Source organism: Neomonachus schauinslandi, chromosome 13, assembly GCF_002201575.2.
Source record: "Neomonachus schauinslandi chromosome 13, ASM220157v2, whole genome shotgun sequence".
Lineage (NCBI taxonomy): Eukaryota > Metazoa > Chordata > Mammalia > Carnivora > Phocidae > Neomonachus > Neomonachus schauinslandi.
In genome coordinates this window covers 71,102,113-71,125,004 of record NC_058415.1, presented here as the reverse complement: position 1 = coordinate 71,125,004, position 22,892 = coordinate 71,102,113, and the positions used below count along the sequence as shown (strand labels likewise).

Genomic DNA, 22,892 nt, shown 5'->3' with positions numbered 1-22,892 from the left:
ATTTGGTGATTGCAGGGTGTGGAAAAGGAAGAGGGGTCATGGAAATAGATGACAAAAGATCAAAAGTAGACAGACTCATTATTGGGTCTGCACACAAGGCCTGCAGTTGGCTGGCTCTTGGCTAACCACAGGCTGACTACCTAGTCATGACTGAAAAGTGAAATTTGCTTCAAGTCGCCAAAGTTCTAGGTTCTGAGATGTCATGTTTAATGATGTCATAGAGAAGTTATCCTTCTATTCCAGCTAGAATCCTTTAATGAGAAACCGCTACGGTGAGCCAACTGAACCAACAGGCAGGTTTCGTCAGCAATTCCCAGTAAATCATGGTTCAGATTATTAAAGACATGGCAAGTATTTATTTGGCTTCACTGATATCTCAAAAGAGACCACCTTGAGAACAGATTTGATAAACTTTAAGAATGATTTCCTCTATTAGTATTCCTTCACTGCTCTGTAGCAAGAGGAGATTTTTTTAAGTCTTGCTCTCCTTTTTATTGCTCGAGGGATGGCACTTTGTAGAGAGTAGCCAAGGGACGAATTGATCAAAAGGGTTTTGTTCCTCCCTGATTCTCATTTCTTCCTCTGACTCTAGCTGAATCCAGGCCAACTCCTAACACATCCTGTCCTGTACCTGATCCCACTGATTCCACCTTAGTTGTACCTGGAACACTCTATGAAAGTAAAAGTCCGTATATTTCTCTTATTCTAGAAAGCAGAAACCTCAGACATGCCTATGCAATAGGGTAGGAAAAATGACAGTCAATAGTATCAACAATTTCTTCGGTGGTATTTTATAAAGCCATTTTCTATCCATTATCCAGTGTTACTGCCACAAAAAATCTAAATGTATAGATAGGCTAGGGAGATTTCTTTATGTATAAAGAAGAAATTTGCCTCTAAAAGAGTGGTTAAGGTCCTACACCATATTGGAGGGAAATGGACATTAGAACCCAGACATTCCGATGCTGGGCCCTGTTACAGGAGGCGTGGACCTGGAGGGAAGGGGGAAGGCATAGGGCCTGGGCCTGCCATCCATCAGCATCTTCTGACTTAGACTTCTGATATTTTCGCCAAACACAGCTATATATAAGGTCACAAAAATGAGGCTGATCAGATTGAAAGAAGGCATTGCTGTATAGATTTGCTATAAGAAAATGTTTTAAAATAGCACACATTTGCTAATGTATTTGGTACTGCTTTTTTTTTATTTTCTGGGAATCTCAGAGAATAACCCAGGGTCTCGCTAGCCCCCTGAAATACCTCAGAGACCTCTCTTGAGGGCCTGTTGTCTCCATGTCTGTATCCAAATGTCACCTTCTATTTGAGGTGGACCTTGGCCACCCAGACTACAACTCCAATCCAGCTCATTTCCTTCCTTTCAGCTTTATCTTTCTCCTTTTGTCTTTATTAGCAATGATCACTAACACATTGCATATTTTACTTACTGATCTTACCATCGGCTTCTGCCTCTAAACATAAGCTCCAAGAAGGCAGGGAAATGTTTTTCTGTTTTTTTTTTTTGTTTTTTTTTTTTTGTACACAGCTGTATCCTAGCAGTGAGTCCATTACTTGGCATAGCATCAGTCTCAATAGGTACTTGTCAAATCAGTATGTATCCTATGGGGGTATTCCCTTCAGAGGACTTAGCCAAGTCAAATTCATGGATCCTGCTAGGCCAGTTTACACCCTAGCAACTGCTGAGGAGTAAGGGTGTTGAGGGCTTGTGAGGATGGCATCTACTGTATAATTTCAGAAGCAAGTGAGAAATGGAAGCTTGGCATAGCTCTCTTGAGGAGTTAAGTAACCCCCATCCTAGAGGAATATAGGTAAAGAAAGAGAGCATATCTTCTTTAAGTCATCTGTTTCATCTGCTTGAAACTAAACCAAATGGCAACATAATTGTCAAGATTCCCCTATTACGGGGCGCCTGGGTGGCTCAGTTGGTTAAGCGACTGCCTTAGGCTCAGGTCATGATCCTGGAGTCCCTGGATCGAGTCCCGCATCGGGCTCCCTGCTCAGCGGGGAGTCTGCTTCTCCCTCTGACCCTCCCCCATCTCATGCTCTCTCTCTCTCTCAAATAAATAAATAAATAAAATCTTTAAAAAAAAAAAAAGATTCCCCTATTACAGAGCATTATGCCATTTGTATGGAATTAACCCCATCCCTAATTCCAATGATAGACCCTGCTTGACTTGATCTAATTAATGATCCCATCCCCCCATCTTAATGATTGGTCCAGGGATGAGCACATGATAGAATTAGGGCCAGTGAGAGGGAGAGCAAATCCCATTGCTAGGAAGAACTCAGGGAATGATTTTGTGTAGTGCTTAAGGAAAGGGACTCTGGATTAGGCTGCCTAGGTTAGCAGCCCCAATCAGCTGCTTGACCAGGAGAAAGTTAATAACTTTTGTTTTTTTCATCTGCAAAATGGAGATAAAACTAATAGCCACTCCAGAGGGTGGTTGTAAAGATTAAGGGAGAGGACACCAGGTGCAGAGTACATTAGCTACTATCGTTGCAATTCCAGTGAGAAAAGGAAAAATAAATCTTGAACAGAACACTATATATTAGCAAATCATTCATCAACTAAACACTGCATGAGCACTTACCATGTGCCCAGTCAGAGGCCATGGAGGTTCAGGAGCAAATCAGGATTGAGTTCTGTAGGATGTTGGGGAGACAAGCCATGAGGGAAAAACCTAGTGTGGACAGTCATTGTCCATAAAGGAAGGAAATTATGATAAAATGATCTGAGGTTCTAGAAAGGGAAATCTTTACTTAGGTGATCTGGACAGCTGATGGAAAATTCACTGAAGATATTCAGTGAGAAGCATGTCAAATCCTTAAATGTGTGGTTTGACTACAGCTTTGGTAATGATTACCTCCCAAGACAAAACAAAAACAGGAAATGGATTCAAGGTGTTAGATTACTTCTTCTCGTTTTAAATTTCACTATTAATGCATGTTTAGGTCCTTGTTAAAAAAGTCAAATATAGATGTCCACCTTGAACAACTATCCACCACTGCCCTTCACCCCTTATCTTTCATTGGCCAATCTCACTTCTCCCCACAGGTAACCTATCATTACAAACCACCACTTGGTAAATACACTCCTAATCACTTTTTGCAGATTTATGTGTCACTTATATATACTTAGAAAGGTAAATGTATGTGACCTCAGGGACTTTTAGGAAAGGTGTGTCTCCTGGAGAACGATAGTGGCAGGGTAGCTCGTTTAGGTTTTTAAGAACTGAAGTGTCATTTATTCTCTGCAAGGCTTTATGAGATGCAGTGATTATGCATATTTCTTCATTTATGCTCTGGTGTCAGGATGAATTAAAAACATTTTTGAAAGCTGCCGGATGCAAACTTGTGGTGGTTGAATTCTCAGCAAAATGGTGTGGTCCTTGCCAAAGGATTTATCCTCTTGTTCATGTAAGTATCACCTGTATATATTTCCCAGTTTTAGAAGGAATTTTAAATCCCCTAATAATTTTCTCAATCTTAAAAGTTTGCACTTATGAGCCATATGGAATCATAGTTTTTTGAAGCATCCTGATTATCCTGATGATAATATACCAAGATCTAATTAAATCATTGTATGCACACCAGAAGATTAATACTACTTATCTATGGATAATTCTGCGAGGAGCATCAAGATGTGCAAAAGACTACAATTGTACAGATGAATGGATTATTCATAATAATGACATTTTACCAAAGTTCCAGAGTTCAGAACTTTCAAATATTGGAATAGTTTATAGAAAAAATATGATACTTGTTTTTAACTATAATATAAAAGAATAAATTTCTCCCATCCTTCAACCCTATTATCAGATCTTATGTCTTACATATTCTTTCATGTCTTTTCTACTTTATAAAATATCTTAGTAAAATATTCTAATTAGTTATAATCATATAATTTTATTTGGGTCTTTTTTCCATGTACACATTCATTCATCTTTTTGTAGGGTCTCCAGATTATAACTTTAATGTCTATACAGTGTTTTATGTAGTCAATTTCCTTATTGCTCCACTTAAAAGTTTTCACTATTTTATTTATTTTTGGTATCATATACCACAGAAAGAACCTCAGGGCATTTTCATTGGTCCTTATCATGGAGAAGTTTCATACTTATGGTCAATTTTGTGAAATCTATTTCTTTAAATTTAAGGAAGTTTTGATTTCTCTACACAACTGAAAAATACTCTGGTTTCTTTACGGCAAGATTTCTAACATTTCAATTTGAACTCTTTTTTTTTTTTAATTTAAATTTTTTTTGTTTCCCTGTTCTTTTTTTTTTTATGTTCAGTTAGCCAACATATAGTACATCATAAATTTTTGTTGTAGTGTCTTAAATCTACCTGAATTCATTCTAACTACTGCCACAACCTTTGACAGTGATTTAAAAACAAACCTATATCCAAGTACAGAAATTGGCTACATGACATCTCAATATCCATGCTATGCTTAAAATTCTTGGAATATCCAGAAGAAACATTTTATTATCTCATGGGCCCCTTTATTCTGACACTCAAAACTTGAAGAAAAAAGTGTTCAGTGTTCAGCTTCCAGAGTATAAATATACTCACATGCCACAAAGTCAAAGCTGATCAAATTCCAACAGCCAACATGTAACATTTGCAATGAAATCTAAGGCTTAGTAACTCCTCCCTTCATACGTTTGCCCTAAAGGCAGTAACAGCTCTGCCACTCTTTAGTCCAGGTTCCTGCAGCTCTTCCTATACCCATTCCTACCTTTATAGATATAGTTAGCCCTTTGGAGATAAACTTCCCCAAATGATCCTAATTTGAATGTGCCATCTGTTTCCTGTTGGAATCCAGATTAATGCAAATATAGTTTTAAAATAAATTTTGGTGCATTCATTCTGAAATACTATCCAGATGTTAAAAAGAATCAAGTAGACCCATATGGAATGGTGGCATTGTCTCCAGGACAATGTAGTATTAAGTAAAAAGAGTACAATATAGAAAAATGTATATAGTATGGTCCCATTTATGTAAAACAGACATATACATGTATGTGTATATAAACACATGTATATATGTACAGAAAAGGGGAACAGAAGGATGCATATCAAAGAAGCTTTTTTTTCAACAAAATATTGTTAAATTTGGATTCCTTTATTTTTCTTGTAATGTTTGAACTTTTGTGTGATAATGTATTCAAGTACCATGTGCATAATTTTTTAAAACTCCTAGTACATAAGGGGGTGGAGAAAAGGCTTTACTTACCCTAGGTCACTTTATTAGTCAGAGATCAAAGCAGGCAACAGAAACCAAATTAAACAGAAAAAAAATTTTAATACAAGGAATTAATTGCTTTTAAAATTATTGAAAGACTAGATGAATAGGTTCCATGAATGATTCTCTAAGAACACCACATACCCACCTTTGGGGATCCTGACTTAGCCATAATCAGAAGTGAGGGGGGGTGATGGGAGGCCACCACCACCCCCCCCACCACCCCAGGAGGAAAAAACAAACAAACTGACAATAGAGCAGCAGTTGGGAATCAGAACCAGAATCATGAGGCTCCTGCTGTCACGAGTGCCTCTGGACGTCCAGAGAGCTGATGTCTGGGCACCAGAGCCTGAGTCTGGTTTCTGCTGCTGCCTCCAGCACAAACACTTCCATTACCCACAGTCTTGCTTTCCAGCAGAAACATCCGAAGACAAGAAGAAAGTACCTGCTGTCTCACTTCGGCCTTCCATAACTTTCCTGCATGTATCTAATGGTAAAACCAATTTGCATCCAGAACTCTAGCTGCAAGGGACCCTTTGCCTTCCCAGGCTCTGCAGGAAGGTGGAATGGAAGTTAGCCAGCTAAACTTCTGTAAAAGGACAAGGCAGTCAATATTTTCAAGTTTGCGGGCCCTGTGGTCTCTGTGATAACTACTCAGCTTCGCTGTTGTAGTGCAGAAGCATCCAGTGGCAACGCACAAATGAACAGGCAAACCGTGTTCCAATAAGATTTAATTTACAAGACCATGTGGAGACCTGGCTTTGTTCTACAGGGTGCAGTTTGCTGACCCTGGGTGAAGAGGATCACCAGGCATAAAACCCTGAAAAGAGCATTTCTGGGAAAGGAGAAGTTATATATTTGTTGAGAAATTGCATGGTATGATCATGGGAAGACAAATAGTCTGTGAGGCTAACTTACAGTGTACACGGTGGGAGTGGTGACAAATGAGCTTCAAATGGAAAGTTGAGGCCAAATCAAGAAGGACCTTATGTTATAATTTAATGAGTTGCTGTAGATAGAAGAATTTTAAAAAGGGTTTTGCCATGGTCAAATGGAGGTTGTAGAGAATATTTTTAGCCATGCTGTATACAAATGGATTAGAAAGACTGAAGGCAGGTAACCCAAGGTGACAACAATCTCAGTGATAGGTTTCCCAAAACTAGGGCAGTGGTTTTGGAGAAAAAAAGAAAGATCAAATTCAGGAGATAATTAAGAGTTAAGACCAATAGAATAGGTGACCAAATGGTAGCAGACTACATACGAGGAAGAACAGAGCAGAAGAAGAGTGGTTGGGGTTGGGGATGGGGTCCTAGGTGGATGGAAAGGGATAATGAGGGAAGGCAATGTCCATAGGGGAACCCCAACCTAGCAAAGAACCTGTATCTATCCCATGTATATGTACTACTTGATGCAAAAATGGCAACTGCCATAACCCTATCCATTTCCTGACAGACTTGTGAGGTTCTGAAAATGTCATAAATACAATTAGATGTCCACATAGGTGAAACTCATTCCCATGACTCCTACTAGGGAACATCCATATATCTTCAAACTCTAAAAGTGCAAGTCAATTGCCCTAGAGTTCGTGGGTGATACCATTTTCCTGCCAGACGTAGAGATGCTGCTGACCAAAATCAGCTTCTTTTCTGTCTGAAAAATACTCTGAAATCCCAGAGGCTTTTGGGTCTATTATCTAAGAGTTTTTCCCCATTTTCACAACCTTGATGGGTCACTGAAGAAAGAACTCCCACTTCGGTCACAACCCACGGACAAACTGGAGAGAATCCCTACAACAGAACTCTGCACATATCCACCTAATGTCCCCATGCCATGCTTCTCCCTGCTTCTCCGTGGGAGCAGCTCCCAGTGCAAGCTCCATCTGTTCCTGTCTCCACTGTCTCTGGACACCTCATACCATCAGAAAGAGGTCCCATTTGAAATAGGTCACTGGAAATACCTGAGATAGGATGTTAAAGCAAACAAATCAAGATGCTATTAAGTGTCCTTAAAGTATGAACACAGCTGTCTGAAAAAAAACCCCAAGAGCTGACATTTACCTGCTGCTGCTGCGTCCACTACTCTCAGACCCGTTATCAACATCTTTGTCACCATTGCTGCCAAAGATGCTTTCAGAACAAAACAGAATCAGAAGAGAGTTGCTTCTTTCCTCCTCCCACCTTCTGTTTTCCTGCAAATGCTTCCCATTAGCAGAACCTACATGGAAGACAGCTGACAAAGGATCCTGGAAAGTATAGTTTCAAAACATAGTAGAGCATGGAAGACGTCAATGGAAGCAAAGAGCAATTAGGCCAGGGGTCAGCGCACATATTTTTGTATCACCTCGGTCATAAAGGCCTCTCAAAAAACCTGGCAAAAGGTGAAGGTAAAAGCAGAGTTTGGGTATTTGGTTCAGAAATCTGTATTTTGAAGACCACTGAAGGCAGCCCCCCACCTCCGGCCACTCTGGGACAAAGCTACTACCTGTCCCTTCACCCTGCAGAGTTAATCTGGACCCACCACACACATGTCATGATTTCTTTGCATCCTGTCCTTTCCCAGCTTCGAAACTCTGACCTTCAGTCTGGTTCTTTAGACTCTGGTTCTGCCACTGATCTTTCCTTGACCTTGGTGTCATCCCATATTTGACTTTGGTGCTTCAAGTTCCAGGCCGTAGTGAAATGCCAGAGTGATGCTTAGCTCTCCTGAACAACCTTTTTGTTCGTTGTTTGTTTTTGCCAAGAGACAAGTGTGTAATTCTAGTGTGTGATTTAGTATTAACGCTAAGCTAATAGGGAGCTTTTATTCCTTTATTTTGAAGGCAATGTCTCTGCAGTACCAAAATGTAATGTTTGCTAATGTGGATGTGGATGATTCTCAGGTAAGCATCTTAAATCCTTCCATGGGGATACATAAAATCCAAATGCAGTGTCATTTACAACACTACCTCAGTGATCATATAATCAATTTTAAGTCGAGTAGAATTTCATGATTTTTTCTGATGATTGGTAGTAAACTTCCTCATAATGTTCTTGTATGTTTTGTATTAATTTTGAAGTATGTGATCAAGTATGTGACTCTCTTGCTGCCCCCTCCCCTCCCATACTATGGCAGACTTCCCAGCATTTTTCTCCACTTGCTCTGAGCTCTGCCCCAGAATCCTGCTGAGCAGAATTGCTCTGTGCAGATAAAACCAGGTGGTGGTGTTGGGCTCAAGGTGAAAAGTGGCTTTCACCCTTGTAGTAAATTATTAATCAGTTTCTAAAACCCAACTCAGTGCATTACAGACATTTTAATATACCTTGCTTTCCTCTTGCTTTATCTTATGCTTTTTGTGGGTTTTTTTAAAACATCATAAGTAATTCCAAGAAATCTTTCCTTCGTTTCCCTCCCTAGAGCCTTCTTTCCTAACCCCTGCAAAAATAATCAGCCTCATATCCTCAGTCAAAATGTGCCCTATTAATATACACAAAGTTTCTGAAAAATTATTCTTCCTAACATTTGTCCATTTATAACTCAGAAAAAAAAAAACAGTAACAAGTGATCTTTGCACATATCGGATTGAATCTGAGCTTTAGAATATTAAAAAATCTATTTTCCACCCATCCTTTTCTTTAATAGTTTTGTGACTTCTTATCACCTATAAACTTCAGTTTCTTCATCTGTAAAACAGGGCAAATAATATTTAACAGAATATAATATGAGATAAAATACATAAGATATATGACATGGTGCCCAGAACATAATAGAAGTTCCATTTCTCCATTTCCTTCAGGCTTCATCAAAGTGTGACAGTGTTTAAGTGCCCTTTACACTGAATCATATATTGTGCATTCAGAATACACCTAGGATCATTATCTCTTTGTCCTTTTTTATATTCACAGAGTTGTGCAACCATCCCTATCATCAATTTTAGACCATTTCACCACTCCAAAAAAAAAAGACCACTTTTGGAGTTCCAGTGGTCACCCCCAGTTCCTTCTATCCCAACTCTGGGCAACCATAAGTCTATTTCTGTCTATAGATTTGCTTATTCTGAACATTTCATATAAATGGAATCATCGAATAGGTGGTCATTTGTGACGAGCTTCTTTCACTTAGCATGAGTTTTCAAGGTTCCTCCATGTTGTAGCAGGTATCAATATTTTATTCCTTTTTATTGCTGAATAATATTCCATTGTATGGCTACCCCACCTTTTATTTAGCCATTCAACTGTTGATGGACATTTGGGTTGTTTGCCCCTTTTGACTTTTATGAGTAATGCTAGTATAAACATGTATGTATATAGTTTCATTTCTCTTGAGTACATATCTAGGGGTGGAATTGTTGAGATATGTTGTAGCTCTATGTTTAACTTTTTGAGAAACTGGCATAATGTTTTCTAAAGCAGCTGCACCATTTTATATTTCCACCAGCAGTGTGTGAGGGTTCTGATTTCTCCACCTCCTCACCAACACATATTATTGTCTGCCTTTTTGATTATAGCTCTTTCCCTTTTAAGGTGAAACAAAATGCACAATTTTCTTTAACAGTAATTTATTTATTAGTTGTCATTGCTGTGGTCATGAAAATTATAATTTAATGTGTGTGTGTGCATATGTGTTATGGGTGGCAGGGGAGAGATTCATCCCATAAAATGATAGGTATATTAGAGAGAAAAGTCCAGTTCTATTGATCCTGTGGGTGGCTAATTTTCTTTTGACTCTTGAACAAGATAAACAAAAACTGGCATTTGAAAGCAGATTGTAATGGATTAAAACAATTGGAATTCTGACATACTTTCTTGCCTTTTGGTTCATCTTTCACAAACATGGGCAGTGAAGGGGGAAGTAGGGCTTAAAAGAAAGAGACACGTAAACCTCACTTAACATGCAAGACGAGCATTATCACCCCATGTCTCAAGTGTGCGTTATAAAGATACCTTTATTCTTCCTTATTTTTGCAACGGGCTATGTCCATATTGGGTTCCACTGGGGTCCCTCTGCAATCTTTCACAAGTTCTTTTAAATAGAGCTTGTTTAGTCCTTTGGCATCTGTTCTATTTTGGCCTCCATCTCTCAGCCCTCTCCTAGGGCTCTGGGAGGAGAAAACTCAGGAATTCAGAGAGTAACCATTTTCTCTTGTAACATTCCTAGAAGTTTTGACATTCCTTGGCAAGAGAATCTATCAAGTGTTAGCTGTCCCTGGGCTTTCAGACATGCCTCCTGAGAAGTCACCAAGTTCCGGGCTCAGTATAGAGAGAGGATACCAAAATTGTGACTTCATGCCTTTTCTTTCCTTTCCCAGGAGTTGGCCCAAACTTATCATATCAAAGCAGTACCCACATTTCAGATGTTCAAGCAGGCCCAGAAGGTATGTTTCCATGGTAACTGGCAGAGTTGAATTATAGAATCCTCAGAATCTAAAAAAAGACCTGGGGGTATCCAAGATGGATGAAACAACTGCATTTATTTTTAATATTTAGCAATGGAATTCTTAGTTTCTGAACTTCCCATATGGGCAAGGAGTACCAAAAAATGCAAGAATTATAATAAATCTCCACATTCAGACCATCTGAGATATCCAAATCCATAAGAAATATCTCACTGTTGTCCCTATCTTATCCCTTTTGATGGGACAGAACCATCAAAAAAGAATCTTACAGAAAAGGACATGATGAAATTCTCACACAAATGTCTACAAATTGTTAGCAACACTTGGGGAAATAGTAATCAAAAACAATCACAAGGCAATATAACCTAGTGGTTGAGCATGCAGGCTCTGGATTCAGGTCTCCGTGGTTCAAATACCTGTTCTACCGCTTCCTAGCACTTTACTTAAAAACCTCTTTGATCTCAGTTTCCTTATCTGTAAAAACAAAGATCATAAGTTTTCCCCCTCACAGGGTGTTGGGAGAATTAAATGAATTAACATGACTCAAGTTTGTAGACCCATCCTGACACACATTAAGTGCTGAGCACGTTATGGTAGTTGTTATCACGAAGATATTAATGAAATAAGATGTCTAAAATACTTCATGTGTGATGAAAGTAGGAATTCCACAGTATGGCTGGGAGCACTGAAAATTGTACATACCTTATGAAAAGTGGCTTTGCAGCATGCTTAAGAGGAACAAACTGTTTATTCCCTTTCACACAATTACCCATTCTTGGGAAATTTGCTACAGAAATACCTCAAGGAAAAATAAGCGGCTAAGTGTATAGTAATTGTAGCATTACTTCTAATGAAATACGAAAGCAAGCTAAATGTCTTTTCTAGTAGAACTGCTAAGTGATTTGCGATACATCTAGTGTGCAATTAAAAGTGTAAGGAAGAACATATGTAAAGCAAAAATATTCAGGCTTAAACTTTGTGAAGATTGTGTCTACAGCATAACAAATGAAAACAGTTGATAGGCTAGCTATAGAATTTCATTTTCAGCTTCTATTTGTTGGGTATTCACTGTCATAATTGGTGCAATAGATATAAATAATTCTTCAAAAAGAATTAATACTACCTATTCCCTCTTGAGTGTTTCCTTGAAAATTGAACCTTTTGAGCATATGCACCCTCAACTCCCCACCCCCCACATATCAAATTGTTCATGTGTCATTTTTTACCTTCTTCTCTTCCATCTCAGAGTTGAGAATGCTTCCTTTTTTTGAAATGGATTTCATCCATTGTACCTTTTTTTATTATGTTATGTTAATCACCATACATTACATCATTAGTTTTTGATGTAGTGTTCCATGATTCATTGTTTGCGTATAACACCCAGTGCTCCATGCAGAACGTGCCCTCTTTAATACCCATCACCAGGCTAACCCATCCCCCCACCCCCTCCCCTCTAGAACCCTCAGTTTGTTTTTCAGAGTCCATAGTCTCTCATGGTTCGTCTCCCCCTCCGATTTCCGCCCCCTTCATGGCTGGGTGATAGACACTGGGGAGGGTATGTGCCACGGTGAGCTCTGTGAATTGTGTAAGACCGTTGAACCACAGATCTGTACCTCTGAAACAAATAATACATTATATGTTTAAAAAAAAAAAAAAAAAAGAAGAAGATCATCCATTGTACCTTGATTGCATTCCCTCCCTTATGCTCCAGGCCTCTATCAATCAGCTATCTTCTTTCAGACCTGGTGTTTGGACACTCAATTTTGCTACCGACTGCCATTCTTCATTCTCTATCAAGAGTTCTTTGATTTTCCTCCAGGGAACCATGCCCTTTCCCATTCTTGGTCCATGTGCTTCCTTAGGGCTCCATCTCCAGGCCTGGACCTACGAGTGAACTCCATCCCCATCAAGAATGGGCCCTTGACTCCGATCAAGCCAACTGAAGCCCAACCAGAGCTAATTCTAAGACTTGGTTTAAGCAGCTAGGTAAAAGTCTTCTCTTTTGATTTCACTGGATTTGAACTTGGGAAGATATGAGGCTGATGGTAATACAACTAGCTTGCCACCACAGGGATCCTGAAAAAGAAGCCACCATACAGCAAAAAAGCAAAGTCAAACCAGGAAATATCAGGAGTGTTGATTGAACCCTGAATCTATCCATGCCTGAAGCCTGAACTACCCCCACAGATTCTTTAGTTATGCAAACCTGGGGTTGCTTTTGCTGTTACTTGCAACCAAAAAAATTTCTAATGACAAAATTAATGCTCTCTCAGACTACTCTCCTTCATTTCATGATCTAACTCTTGAAAAAGTAGAATATACTTATTGCCTTCAATTCTCATTTTCCACTTATTCCTCCATCTGCTCTTTTAAAAGTCACAAGGGTCTTCCAGCACCTAATTCAAATAGCCATTTCTCAATCCTTGTATTCCTTGGTTATACAAAAGCACCATTAACTAATTAGCTTCTATATCCTGAAAACTTCCTTTTTGGCATCTATCCCTGATCCTTTCCCCCAGCTCTCCTCTAGCTTGGCTCCTGCTGTCCTAAAATATGAGTGTTTCCCAAGGTTCTCTCTTTTCCCCATTCTACTTCTTCTCCTCTAGTAATTTCATCCCTACGTATAGTTCCAGCTCTAACTACCTTTAACATAAACAAGTGCGATAGCCCTCCTCACCCCCAAGTTCACACCATAGCTCTGTTCTCTTTTCTAAATAGATCCTGGCACGGCTCCATGTATGTCATTCCCTTATTTAAAATTGGATCCCTCTTTCCCTCCATTGACTGCAGAATCAAGACTAATTCCTCAGATTCGAGTCTGGCATTCAAATTTCTCCACAATTTTGTCCCAATCTACTTTTCCAAGCCCATTTCGGTTTGACTCAGGCCTTAACTTCATGTATTTTTCTCATACTATTCCAAGCATCTGGAGGAGTTCCTGTCAGCGTCTAGAAGAATCCCCCCTGGGTAGAGAATACTCCTTTTGTGTTTGACTCCTGAGCGAATGAACAAATGAAAGAGTAAAGGAAAGCTGCTGTCTTTGGCCCGCCTCCCACCACCAGCTCTGCCTCTCCTCCTCATTCTGTCCTCATGCCCGTCTAACTCAGGTTTCTCTTCAGCTCAGAACAGCTCTCTGCTTTCATCTCTTCTGCAGCTGATATAGCTTAAGGTCTGCTGCAACCCAACAGTTGTTCTCCACTTTATTAAACAAAACTGGAGCACTAGTGCTCAACTACTGTATGTCTAGGCTCTTGAGCAAATCCATAGCTATGCTTTTGAGGAAAAGCTTGGCCCTGCTTGGTCTCAGTTCTATATGGAGGTGGAGGAACTCTCAGTGGTGAGTGGGGTGACCTCTTGCATTCAATTATTTCTGAACAGGTTTCTACAGGATATGAATCCCTTTGGAATGGTTGGGAAAAAATGCCTGTATTCTAGGCATCATGAAGGATCTGAAATTTGAATTTTATGCCAGTTAGCTAATGGAAAATAAAATTAACTGAATTGATGACATTATTCATTAAGCTGATCTACCTCCCTATATTCTAATTCCACAGTCAGCCAGCTAACATCTGATTATAACATGGCTACCCATGTCCTGATAAATGTTCTTGAGAACTGAGTGTCTCATTGAATATTACCAACTTAGCATCCTGGTTATGGAGTTATTTAAAAAACAACAACTACTTGAGATCATTTCTGTCATAATATTACAAATAAGTCTACTTCTAAACTTTGTGTAATCGTATCTCCAGAAAGATTCATACTCAGATCAATTTAGACATCATTTGAAAACTTGCAAAGATTTGCAATGCTGGCTTCCACTTGACAGAGAATATCTATCTCCTGTGCAAAAGACAACAGCAAAATTATGGGGGCAGGAGATCCTAAAGAGACGGTACTACAAATCTCTTTACCTTTTTCACTCAATCCCCAGCATTTGGTATCTGAGATCCGTATAGGGCTTCTGGAGGGTCCCCCCACCTCTTCCACTGCATCCAGAGCTGCAGTCAAAACCTGAGACCTCTGAAATGCCCCCCAGGTTCTATCTTGCAATGATCTGCACAGGAAAATAACTGGAACCAGAGAAAATTGGGGATGGCTGTGCAAAAGGACCAGTCTATGTGAATTTCCCTCCTTTCTCAATAGAATTGACTAGGAAATCTGCCAATGACATTCATTGTTCTCATTGGGGTGGAAAAAAATTAAATTCACTTCTTTGAGACCACTTCCATCTCTCTTTCATCTGGGACAGCACAGCTGAAAATTGACTTAGGAAAGCAGTTAAGTAGTATTTATCTAGTATTAAAAAAAAACAAAAACAAACCCAGAGTCCAGTTTCTATTAAGGGATGTTATAAGAAATATGCTCACATTTCTGGTAAAACATCTGGCAAAGAACCACGATCCATATGCCTTTTAAAATATACATTGTATAAAAAGCCCTGTGATAATTCCTCATAGAACAGAGTTAGGAGAATATTTGCTGCCCTCAAAAATATGATCTACTCCCTTGCATTAGATCAGAAGGCTTAGGGAATCCCTTGGGTTTCTCTTTTTTCCATTGCTGCCAATAATCTCAAGATTACTTCCTTTACTCAAACACAATAGCCTCCCTTATCTGCAGTTACCTGGCATTCCCTAATTGCCATCTCCATACTGAATCATACTTGAATGGTTTTGTTACTTTATCTTGCCCTTGATTCTAGCTCATTTCAAATATTTTCAAAATACACAAAATATAAACAAATAAAACTTTAAAAAACTGAAACAGATAAAGCTGTATAACAGTGACTCAGGGTCATGGTGGATAATGGGCATTACTTGATGCTGGAAGTTTCCATGCAGATTTGGATGGCCACCTAGCAGGGATGCACCATAAACACCAGTTGTTATTTCACAGTGTTGGGGCATAGGACAATGAAAGCAAATTCTAGGTAATAATGTGGGATTGTTCTTCCTGCTGTATTCCTTCGTGTTTTCACCTGGGACATCACATCCTATTCCAGTAAGATTGACTATGGTTAAAAAAAAAAATTCTGCGGTGTCTTTCAGATGGGCCATCCAAAACCTTGGCTGATTTTTTTAACCAGAATATTATACTGTATTCTATTATACATAGAAAAATACATAAATTACAATGTGCATATAGTACTAGTTATTCATTGAGTCTCTGAAGCCCATCTGTAGATCCCCTGGGTTAATAACATTGATTCCAGACCGAAGTTGACATATGTCAATGGAATAGCAGAAAGGAAGAGTAACAAAGATTTAGCAACTCTTGGCCAACTGCTTAAACATGGGCCAACATCAGAAATTGGTTCCATCTTTCATTCTTTGATATGAATAAATGGCTTCTCAAAGCACTTTAATCTATTCATAAGAGCGATGGGATATAGGTGCATAGATGCTGGTAAGTGAGTTATTTACAAATGATTAATTCAGAAGAACTGAGAGTTCCTATGCTCACATCGAGTGGGAGGAAGTGCCTGCCCCTTTGCTTGTGAACAGCAGGGTCATTGAAGTCATTTCCAACAAGCTCCCTTCTTCAAGTGGGTACAGAGATGAAAAGAATCCCCAAGGGGCAGCACCATTGTGTGCTCCAGAGGACAGGATTGATGTCTTCAAGAGCTAGTCAGGGAAAATAAATGAGACAATAGGAAGTGAGGAGGATGGTGGTCCTTGGAGAATCACCCTCCCAAATGCTCACCGTTCAAGTTCACAAGAAACAGTGCTTGACCCACTGCCCAAAAGAGTGTCTGTGGCTAGTTTTTGCTGTCTCTGGAGTCAGAGAGCTGCAGGTTGAACCCCAGGTCTGCCTTTTATTAGTGGGTGACCTTGGGAATGTGCCTTCACCACCTTGAGTTCAGTTCCTTCTCTATGAAATAGGGGCTGTATCATGTGTCTTTGAACTGTTGTCATGAAAATTTGTGATAATGTATATAAAGTGCTTTAGCACTGGACTTGGTACATATTATAAAATAAGGTTATTGCTAGAGCCCCAGAATCTGTCTGTGCTTCTATCTCCTTGAAAATCTATGAATAAATAGGAATTTGGAAACAGTGGTTAGGAGAGACCTCAAAAACTCTTTGAATAACTACAATACCCATTTAAGCTAAGTCATCTTAGCATTCAAGAGTTACCTACCAGGGATATTCAAACTGTTAAGGATGGTGTTAGACACAGAGGGGTTCCACCTGAGGGAAAATAAAAGCACTCTCCCATAGTGTTCAGGTCCAAAACAGAGTTACATGTCAGCCCCATAAGCAGCTGATACATTGGCAGAGATTAATTGACTGGAAGGGGCAAGAACTAAGTGAAAGTGAGATGGAGGGAAAGTGAGAGAGATGGGTAGCAAACATTTAGCACCATTTAGCACCATTGCTGAAGATACAGGGCAGGGATTAGGGTGAGGCAAGTGAGGCAGGAGATTGCTAGTATAGGGTGGAATCCTGTCTTTATTTGAATTTTTGATATCTTGTTTATGATGGATTTTTGCATTAATGTTTAACTTTTAAAATATTTATTAAAATATTATTTATCTTGATTACTGAGTTCTGGGAACCCCTTAAATTTTACATCCTCCTCCTAGTCCTGCCCTCTAAATTTTAAATCATTGAAATGTAGGAGTACTTCATTCAGTGATTGGCTAGAAGGACTTAAAGATTCAATAGCAGGTTATACTTATAGCTAAGATTTATTACAACAGAAAATACAGAGCAAAAGCATCAGGAAAAAGATAAGCATTGGTAGAGTCCAGAAAGGTCAGCACAAGCTTCTGATGTTCTTCCTAGGCTGGAGACACATAGGAGTGCTCTGTTTCTCTCTCTAGTAGTGAACTTCAAGGACATCTGTGGAATGTTTCTACCTAGGGATGCTCTTTTGAAGCTCAGGGTCTGAGGCCTTTATGGGGGCCTGGTCACATAGACATATCTTGCTAGGCAACCATTGCTACAAAACTAGCTATGACAATGGAGACTAGGACCCCAACAATAAAACCAGGTGCCCATCATTAATATTGATGTTTATGCCAAGCAAGCCAATGTGGCTTGGTCCATCACTCCAGGTATATATAACAAAATCATCAATCATTAATACAAAGAACACTTTGGTGGGGGAGGGGACCCATTCTCTGGGGGGTCGATGACGGATCAATCATGGTTTCCTTGGAGACAAGCAAGAGATAAGGAACCAGACCTGCTGTGTTAACTCTTCTCACACAGAATCATGTGGACAATTGTAAGTAGCAGTAGCATTAAATTGTGCTAATTACAGAACATGGCTTGGACGCATGTCAACGGACTTCCTATGATTCCCTTGAAGCCTAGACTTTGGAAATCACCCACCTAAGGGAGAATCTTGGGCTGCAGAGGAGAAACTTACCCACCTAGGTGAAGGAGATATTGCTGCTTTTCACAACTTTCATACTCCAAAAGTGAGGAGACAGGGTGATGATGGCCTTCCCGCCCTGAGGCCTGCTTCAGATGTGCTTTCCAGAAAAAGAAAGACAGTGGGAGGAGAGCAGACCTGTCCCTTGGGCAGAGCACCTTCAAAAAGGCAGAGGATAATCATAAACTCATTCCTTTGTCTAGGCTCCACTGATATGCTCACCTCAACCTGGGGAGAAGTCAATGAAGGGATTTCCCAGTATTGGACAGTTGAGCAGATTTTCCAATGGGAACATGAGAACAGGAGTATAGGCCATTGAAGGGAATGGCTCCGCAACCATTATTATCCCCATGAACAAATTTTCATCCCATACTTCTAGTAATGGGCAGAATGACATCTCTTCCTGCCAGAGTCCAAAATCACTTTTCCTGATTCTCAGTGTGGCTTAGGATAAATTCCCACAACATTAGACTCATGCTCCTTTCCCCTTCAACAAAAAACCACATTGTACTGAGTGATGAGCTCTTAGGCAGCTTCACGTGTATGCTCAACACCTTCAGCTGATGGCAGTAGACTAAAGCTTGGCAAACTGTGGCCCCAGGGTCAAATCTGACCCTCCACCAGTTTTTTGTAAATAAAGTTTTACTGGAACACAGTCATGTCCATCTGTTTAAGTATTGTCTTTGGCTACTATCACACTACTATAGCAGATCTGAGTAGTTTCAACACACAGCATATGGCCTGCAAAGCCTAAAACAGGTATTGGGCCCTTGCAAAAAAAGTTTGTCAACCCCTAACATAGAAAAGCACTTAGTCAATATTTATGCCACTAGGCTTAAAAACAGGTATGTAGCCAGAGTTTCTAAACCAGCTATAAGAAAATGAAAGCAAATTAATGTTTTACTGAAATCTCATTATTGGAACAAATTGAGAAGAAGGCCAGTGTAGCTTAGAAAGAAATAGATAATAGGGGCGCCTGGGTGGCTCAGTTGGTTAAGCGACTGCCTTCGGCTCGGGTCATGATCCCGGAGTCCCGGGATCGAGTCCCGCATCGGGCTCCCTGCTCGGCAGGGAGTCTGCTTCTCCCTCTGACCCTCCCCCCTCTCATGTACTTGCTCTCTCTCATTCTCTCTCTCTCAAATAAATAAATAAAATCTTAAAAAAAAAAAAAGAAATAGATAATAGATTGCTTTCATACGCTTTTTTCCTGAATGCAAATGCATATAAATTCAAGCTGTTTGAAATGACTGTTTCTAAGAGGCCCTGCCTTCTCGGTTTGATTTTGCTAAAGTCCGAAAACCACAGTTGAGCTGCTTGCATTTGTAAGGCCTGCCCTGCAACGTGTTGTGAAAGTCCAGGGAGAAGTGTGCAAACACCTGCAATGTGATGCAGATGGTTCTGGGCAAGGCATGGGTCTGGTTGAATCAGAGAAAGAATCCAAGATGGGATCAAAAAGTAATCAACACTGTCGGGCTCTCAGCAGGTGGGGGTACTTGTCAATCTCTTGTTAGACATATTCCTCCCATCTCATTAATAAGATTTAATGCCTTAGCAAACCCTTTGTAAAGAAGAAAAGGAACATCATACTATTACAGCTTATAAAATTATATTGTATGTACAAACATTGCTACAGCCTTCTCCCAAAAAAGTGTCTTGTGTTGGTTGGTTGTTTGGGCTCTTTTGTTTGTGTTGTTATTATTGCTTTGAGGATTTTGTTGTTGTTGTTAACTCAGTAAAGCAGTCTGGACAATTGGCAAGCTTTCATTCAGCTGATCCAAACCTAACTTCAGTATTCACTTAACCACATTGCCTACCAACTGTCCAAAGTATTTTATTATAATTATTCTATGAATGCATCATTAGACTCCTTAATTGATACTCTCAGAAGTCCATTTGTTAGGAAGGGACCCCCGTCTCTGGACCTTTTGCATTTTCTCAGTAACAGTAATATACTTTTTGCTGGTGATTGAATGTCTTTGGCATAAAAAAAAAAAAAATGCTGCTGGTTGGACCTGGGTGATAGGTAAATGAGGGGGTAGGGAGTCACCTTATAATTCTCTTTCTGTGTATGTGTTTGAAAATGTTCATAATGAGGGGTGCCTGGCTGGCTCGGTCAGTGGAGTGTGTGACTCTTGATCTTGGGGTTGTGAGTTAGAGCCCCACATTGGGCATGGAGATTACTTAAAAATAAAGTCTTTTTTTAAAAAAGTTCATAATGAAAGATTTTTTAAGTGACTGTTGGACATAGGTGGTTCTGTAATGCATGGGTAGCCCCCCCCCCCCATATCCCGTCATTATGGGGGTGGCAGCACTGCTTAAACTGAAGGCGCTGAGGAGAGAGAAGTAAACATTGCTTCCTAATCCCTCATAGTGGAGCATGCCTTTGAGAGACATAACGAAACATTCAGATTAAAATGAGAAAACATTTTGAGCAGAAATTATATGCTGGTTTCCTTGCATATATCTCTCTTCAAAAGAAAGCTACCTATGTAATAAGCTCTTATCACTAAGCTGCTCCTCATTCATTAACTACATATATGAAGCTCCTGTGTACAAAGCCTCATGCTAGACAGGGAGACATATTCCATTTGCTTTTGGCAAACTGGACAAAAAATAAAATAGATAACACCTGGTCTCTGAAGCCTAACACTACCCAGAGTCTTGGACCTGTTCTTCGGTGGCCAGAAATCAGCTTAGCTCAGCTCACTTCAGGCCTAAAATCATTAACAGAGCATCTGCTCTGTATACGGTTCCTAGCTAGATACTAAAAGTATGGAGGGAAAAAAATGAGACAGAGTCCCCGTCTTTGGTCAGCTGCAAAAGATGATGTAACAAAATCAACTCTTGAGTAGTGGAATGCCCAGGTTCTGTGAGATTACAGAGACTTCATGAGTTAAATCTTGCAGGATGGTTAAGACTAACAGGTGAGAAAGAAGGGAAGAAGTGGGAGTTACAAAACAGCTTGGGTATGTATCAGGAATTTTTTGATAACAATACGATAGTATAAAATTATCACTAGAATATGAACTCCAGAGGGGATTTTTGTCTGGCATGTTTACAATGTCTGGCTCATAGTAGACACTTATTAAATATTTATTCAATTAAATAAATAAGTGAATTATAATGTGTCGCTAGAGGTCAGAGTTTCAGGTGGAGGACAGTGAGGTAGACAGGACAAAATCAAGGAATCCCCGTAAGGACCTTGGATTTTATGGTGGTGGAGAAACACTGAAGAATTGTACAAAGACTAGATTTGTGTTTTTGATCTTCAAGGAGAAAGGGAACTAAGGGACGTAAGACTGAAGACAGACAAGTCATACGCTGTTGCTTAAGTTCAAGGGAAAGTTGATGAGGTAAAATCCATGAAATTCGGTGACAAATTTAATGTCCCCTAAAGCCACCAGAATGGCTAACACGATAAAGAATGGGCAATACAAAGTCTTGTCAAGCATATGGAGCATATAGAGCACCCAGAACATTCATCCTTTGCTGGTGGAATGTAAATTGATAAAATCACTTCAGAAAACTGTTAGCCAAATCTGGTCATTCAGGTGGCCAAGCCCTGCCTGTGTTCATGCCAGGGGTTCTTGTCTTTGTACCTGCCATGGGCTCAGGGGATTATGAAACTCCCTTCATGCCTATAGACACCATCCAGCTGCCACCCGACTCATAGAAATGAAACACATTGTAAATCCTTTCTGACACCTTCCTCCCTGGCAGCAAATGCCATGAGAACTATTTATAGAGGAAATGGGTACAAACCAGGCAACCCAGATAAATCATGAAATTCTGCACCCACACTTAGGTAACCCTATTCTCAAGACTAAAAAGAGCAATTTGCTGTAATGGAAGTGGATTCATGGGCGAGCCGGTAAGTGAAATGGGATCAAGATGGAGTCAGAAGTCTGGGCTCTACTTTCAAGAAATAGAATGAACCATGATGCCCACAGGCAGCACCCAGATAGAATGCTGCTGCCTGGGGAAGCAGAATCATTAGAAGCAGGGATAGTTTCTTCTCTGCTATACACTGAGCACTGAAGTTGTTCTAGAACTTTCCAACGCCTGTCCCAAAGTCCTAACACCATTTCTGGCTGCTGAAACCTCCCTCACTGGAAACTCAAATCTTCAGCTAATCCCGTCCTCAGTTTGCCCAAATTCTACCTTCTCTACAAGCACATCATACAATTGGTACTAAAGTGATAATGCACGGTAAGAGTCTTAAACTTCCATATTTCATCAAATATAAGATGCCCATTGACAGAGCCACCATTATGTTACATACGACTGAAAAGTGTTTCAAATAAAATATACCACCCACTATGAGATACATCCTGAGTCAGAGATGTGACAATATGAAAAGAATATGTGCTTCTTAGAATCAGTTGGTTATAATACTGTTACCTGTACAAAAGTCAGGGCATGGGAAATCACGTCTCATTTGATTTCAGGAAATCATATGTATGAATTAACGAGTCCTTAAGACCAATGTATAAAGGCTCTGAAAGGTTTCAATGATTGAGTTTTCTCATTTCTAACACATTATATGTTTTAGATCTCAGTTTAGAAGACTATTAAGGAGAATTATATAAATCTGGCAAAATGTTAGCATAAACAATTTTGAAAAGGTGCCAAATAATTGAAAACATCATGAATTTAATGTGTTAGATATGTATTTATATTTTAAGTATCTTTCAGACAATGGAAATGAGTAGAGGGTAATTTAACAGGAACAAAACTCCTCAAAGCTTTAACGTCGTTGTAAATATTTAAACCAATACATATTTCCCCTTGTATATTTGTGAACAGATTTTTGAATTTTGTGGAGCCGATGCTCAAAAATTGGAAGCGAAGATTCGAGAACTAATGTAA

General features: G+C 39.6%; 1 protein-coding gene across 2 annotated transcripts; it reads left to right on the top strand.

The window, feature by feature from the left end:
* The first annotated feature begins 323 nt into the window (after positions 1-323).
* On the top strand, positions 324-22,892 carry TXNDC8 (thioredoxin domain containing 8). Of its 2 annotated transcripts, XM_044920664.1 has the most exons (5): positions 324-347; positions 3,331-3,435; positions 8,085-8,144; positions 10,551-10,616; positions 22,830-22,892. In XM_044920664.1, the coding sequence occupies exons 1-5, from the start codon at positions 324-326 to the stop codon at positions 22,890-22,892; spliced, it is 318 nt and encodes a 105-aa protein (XP_044776599.1). The 2 variants fall into 2 exon arrangements, with proteins under 2 accessions (XP_044776599.1, XP_021547369.1); XM_021691694.1 differs by lacking the exons at positions 8,085-8,144; positions 22,830-22,892 and adding an exon at positions 12,500-12,580.

Bases quoted from the DNA above. Each gene is read 5' to 3' on its own strand.
- TXNDC8 (XM_044920664.1), top strand. From the start codon at position 324: ATGGTTCAGATTATTAAAGACATG. The intron at 3,436-8,084 runs GTAAGTATCACC...TTTATTTTGAAG, and splicing joins GGATTTATCCTCTTGTTCAT to GCAATGTCTCTGCAGTACCA. The intron at 10,617-22,829 runs GTATGTTTCCAT...ATTTGTGAACAG, and splicing joins TGTTCAAGCAGGCCCAGAAG to ATTTTTGAATTTTGTGGAGC.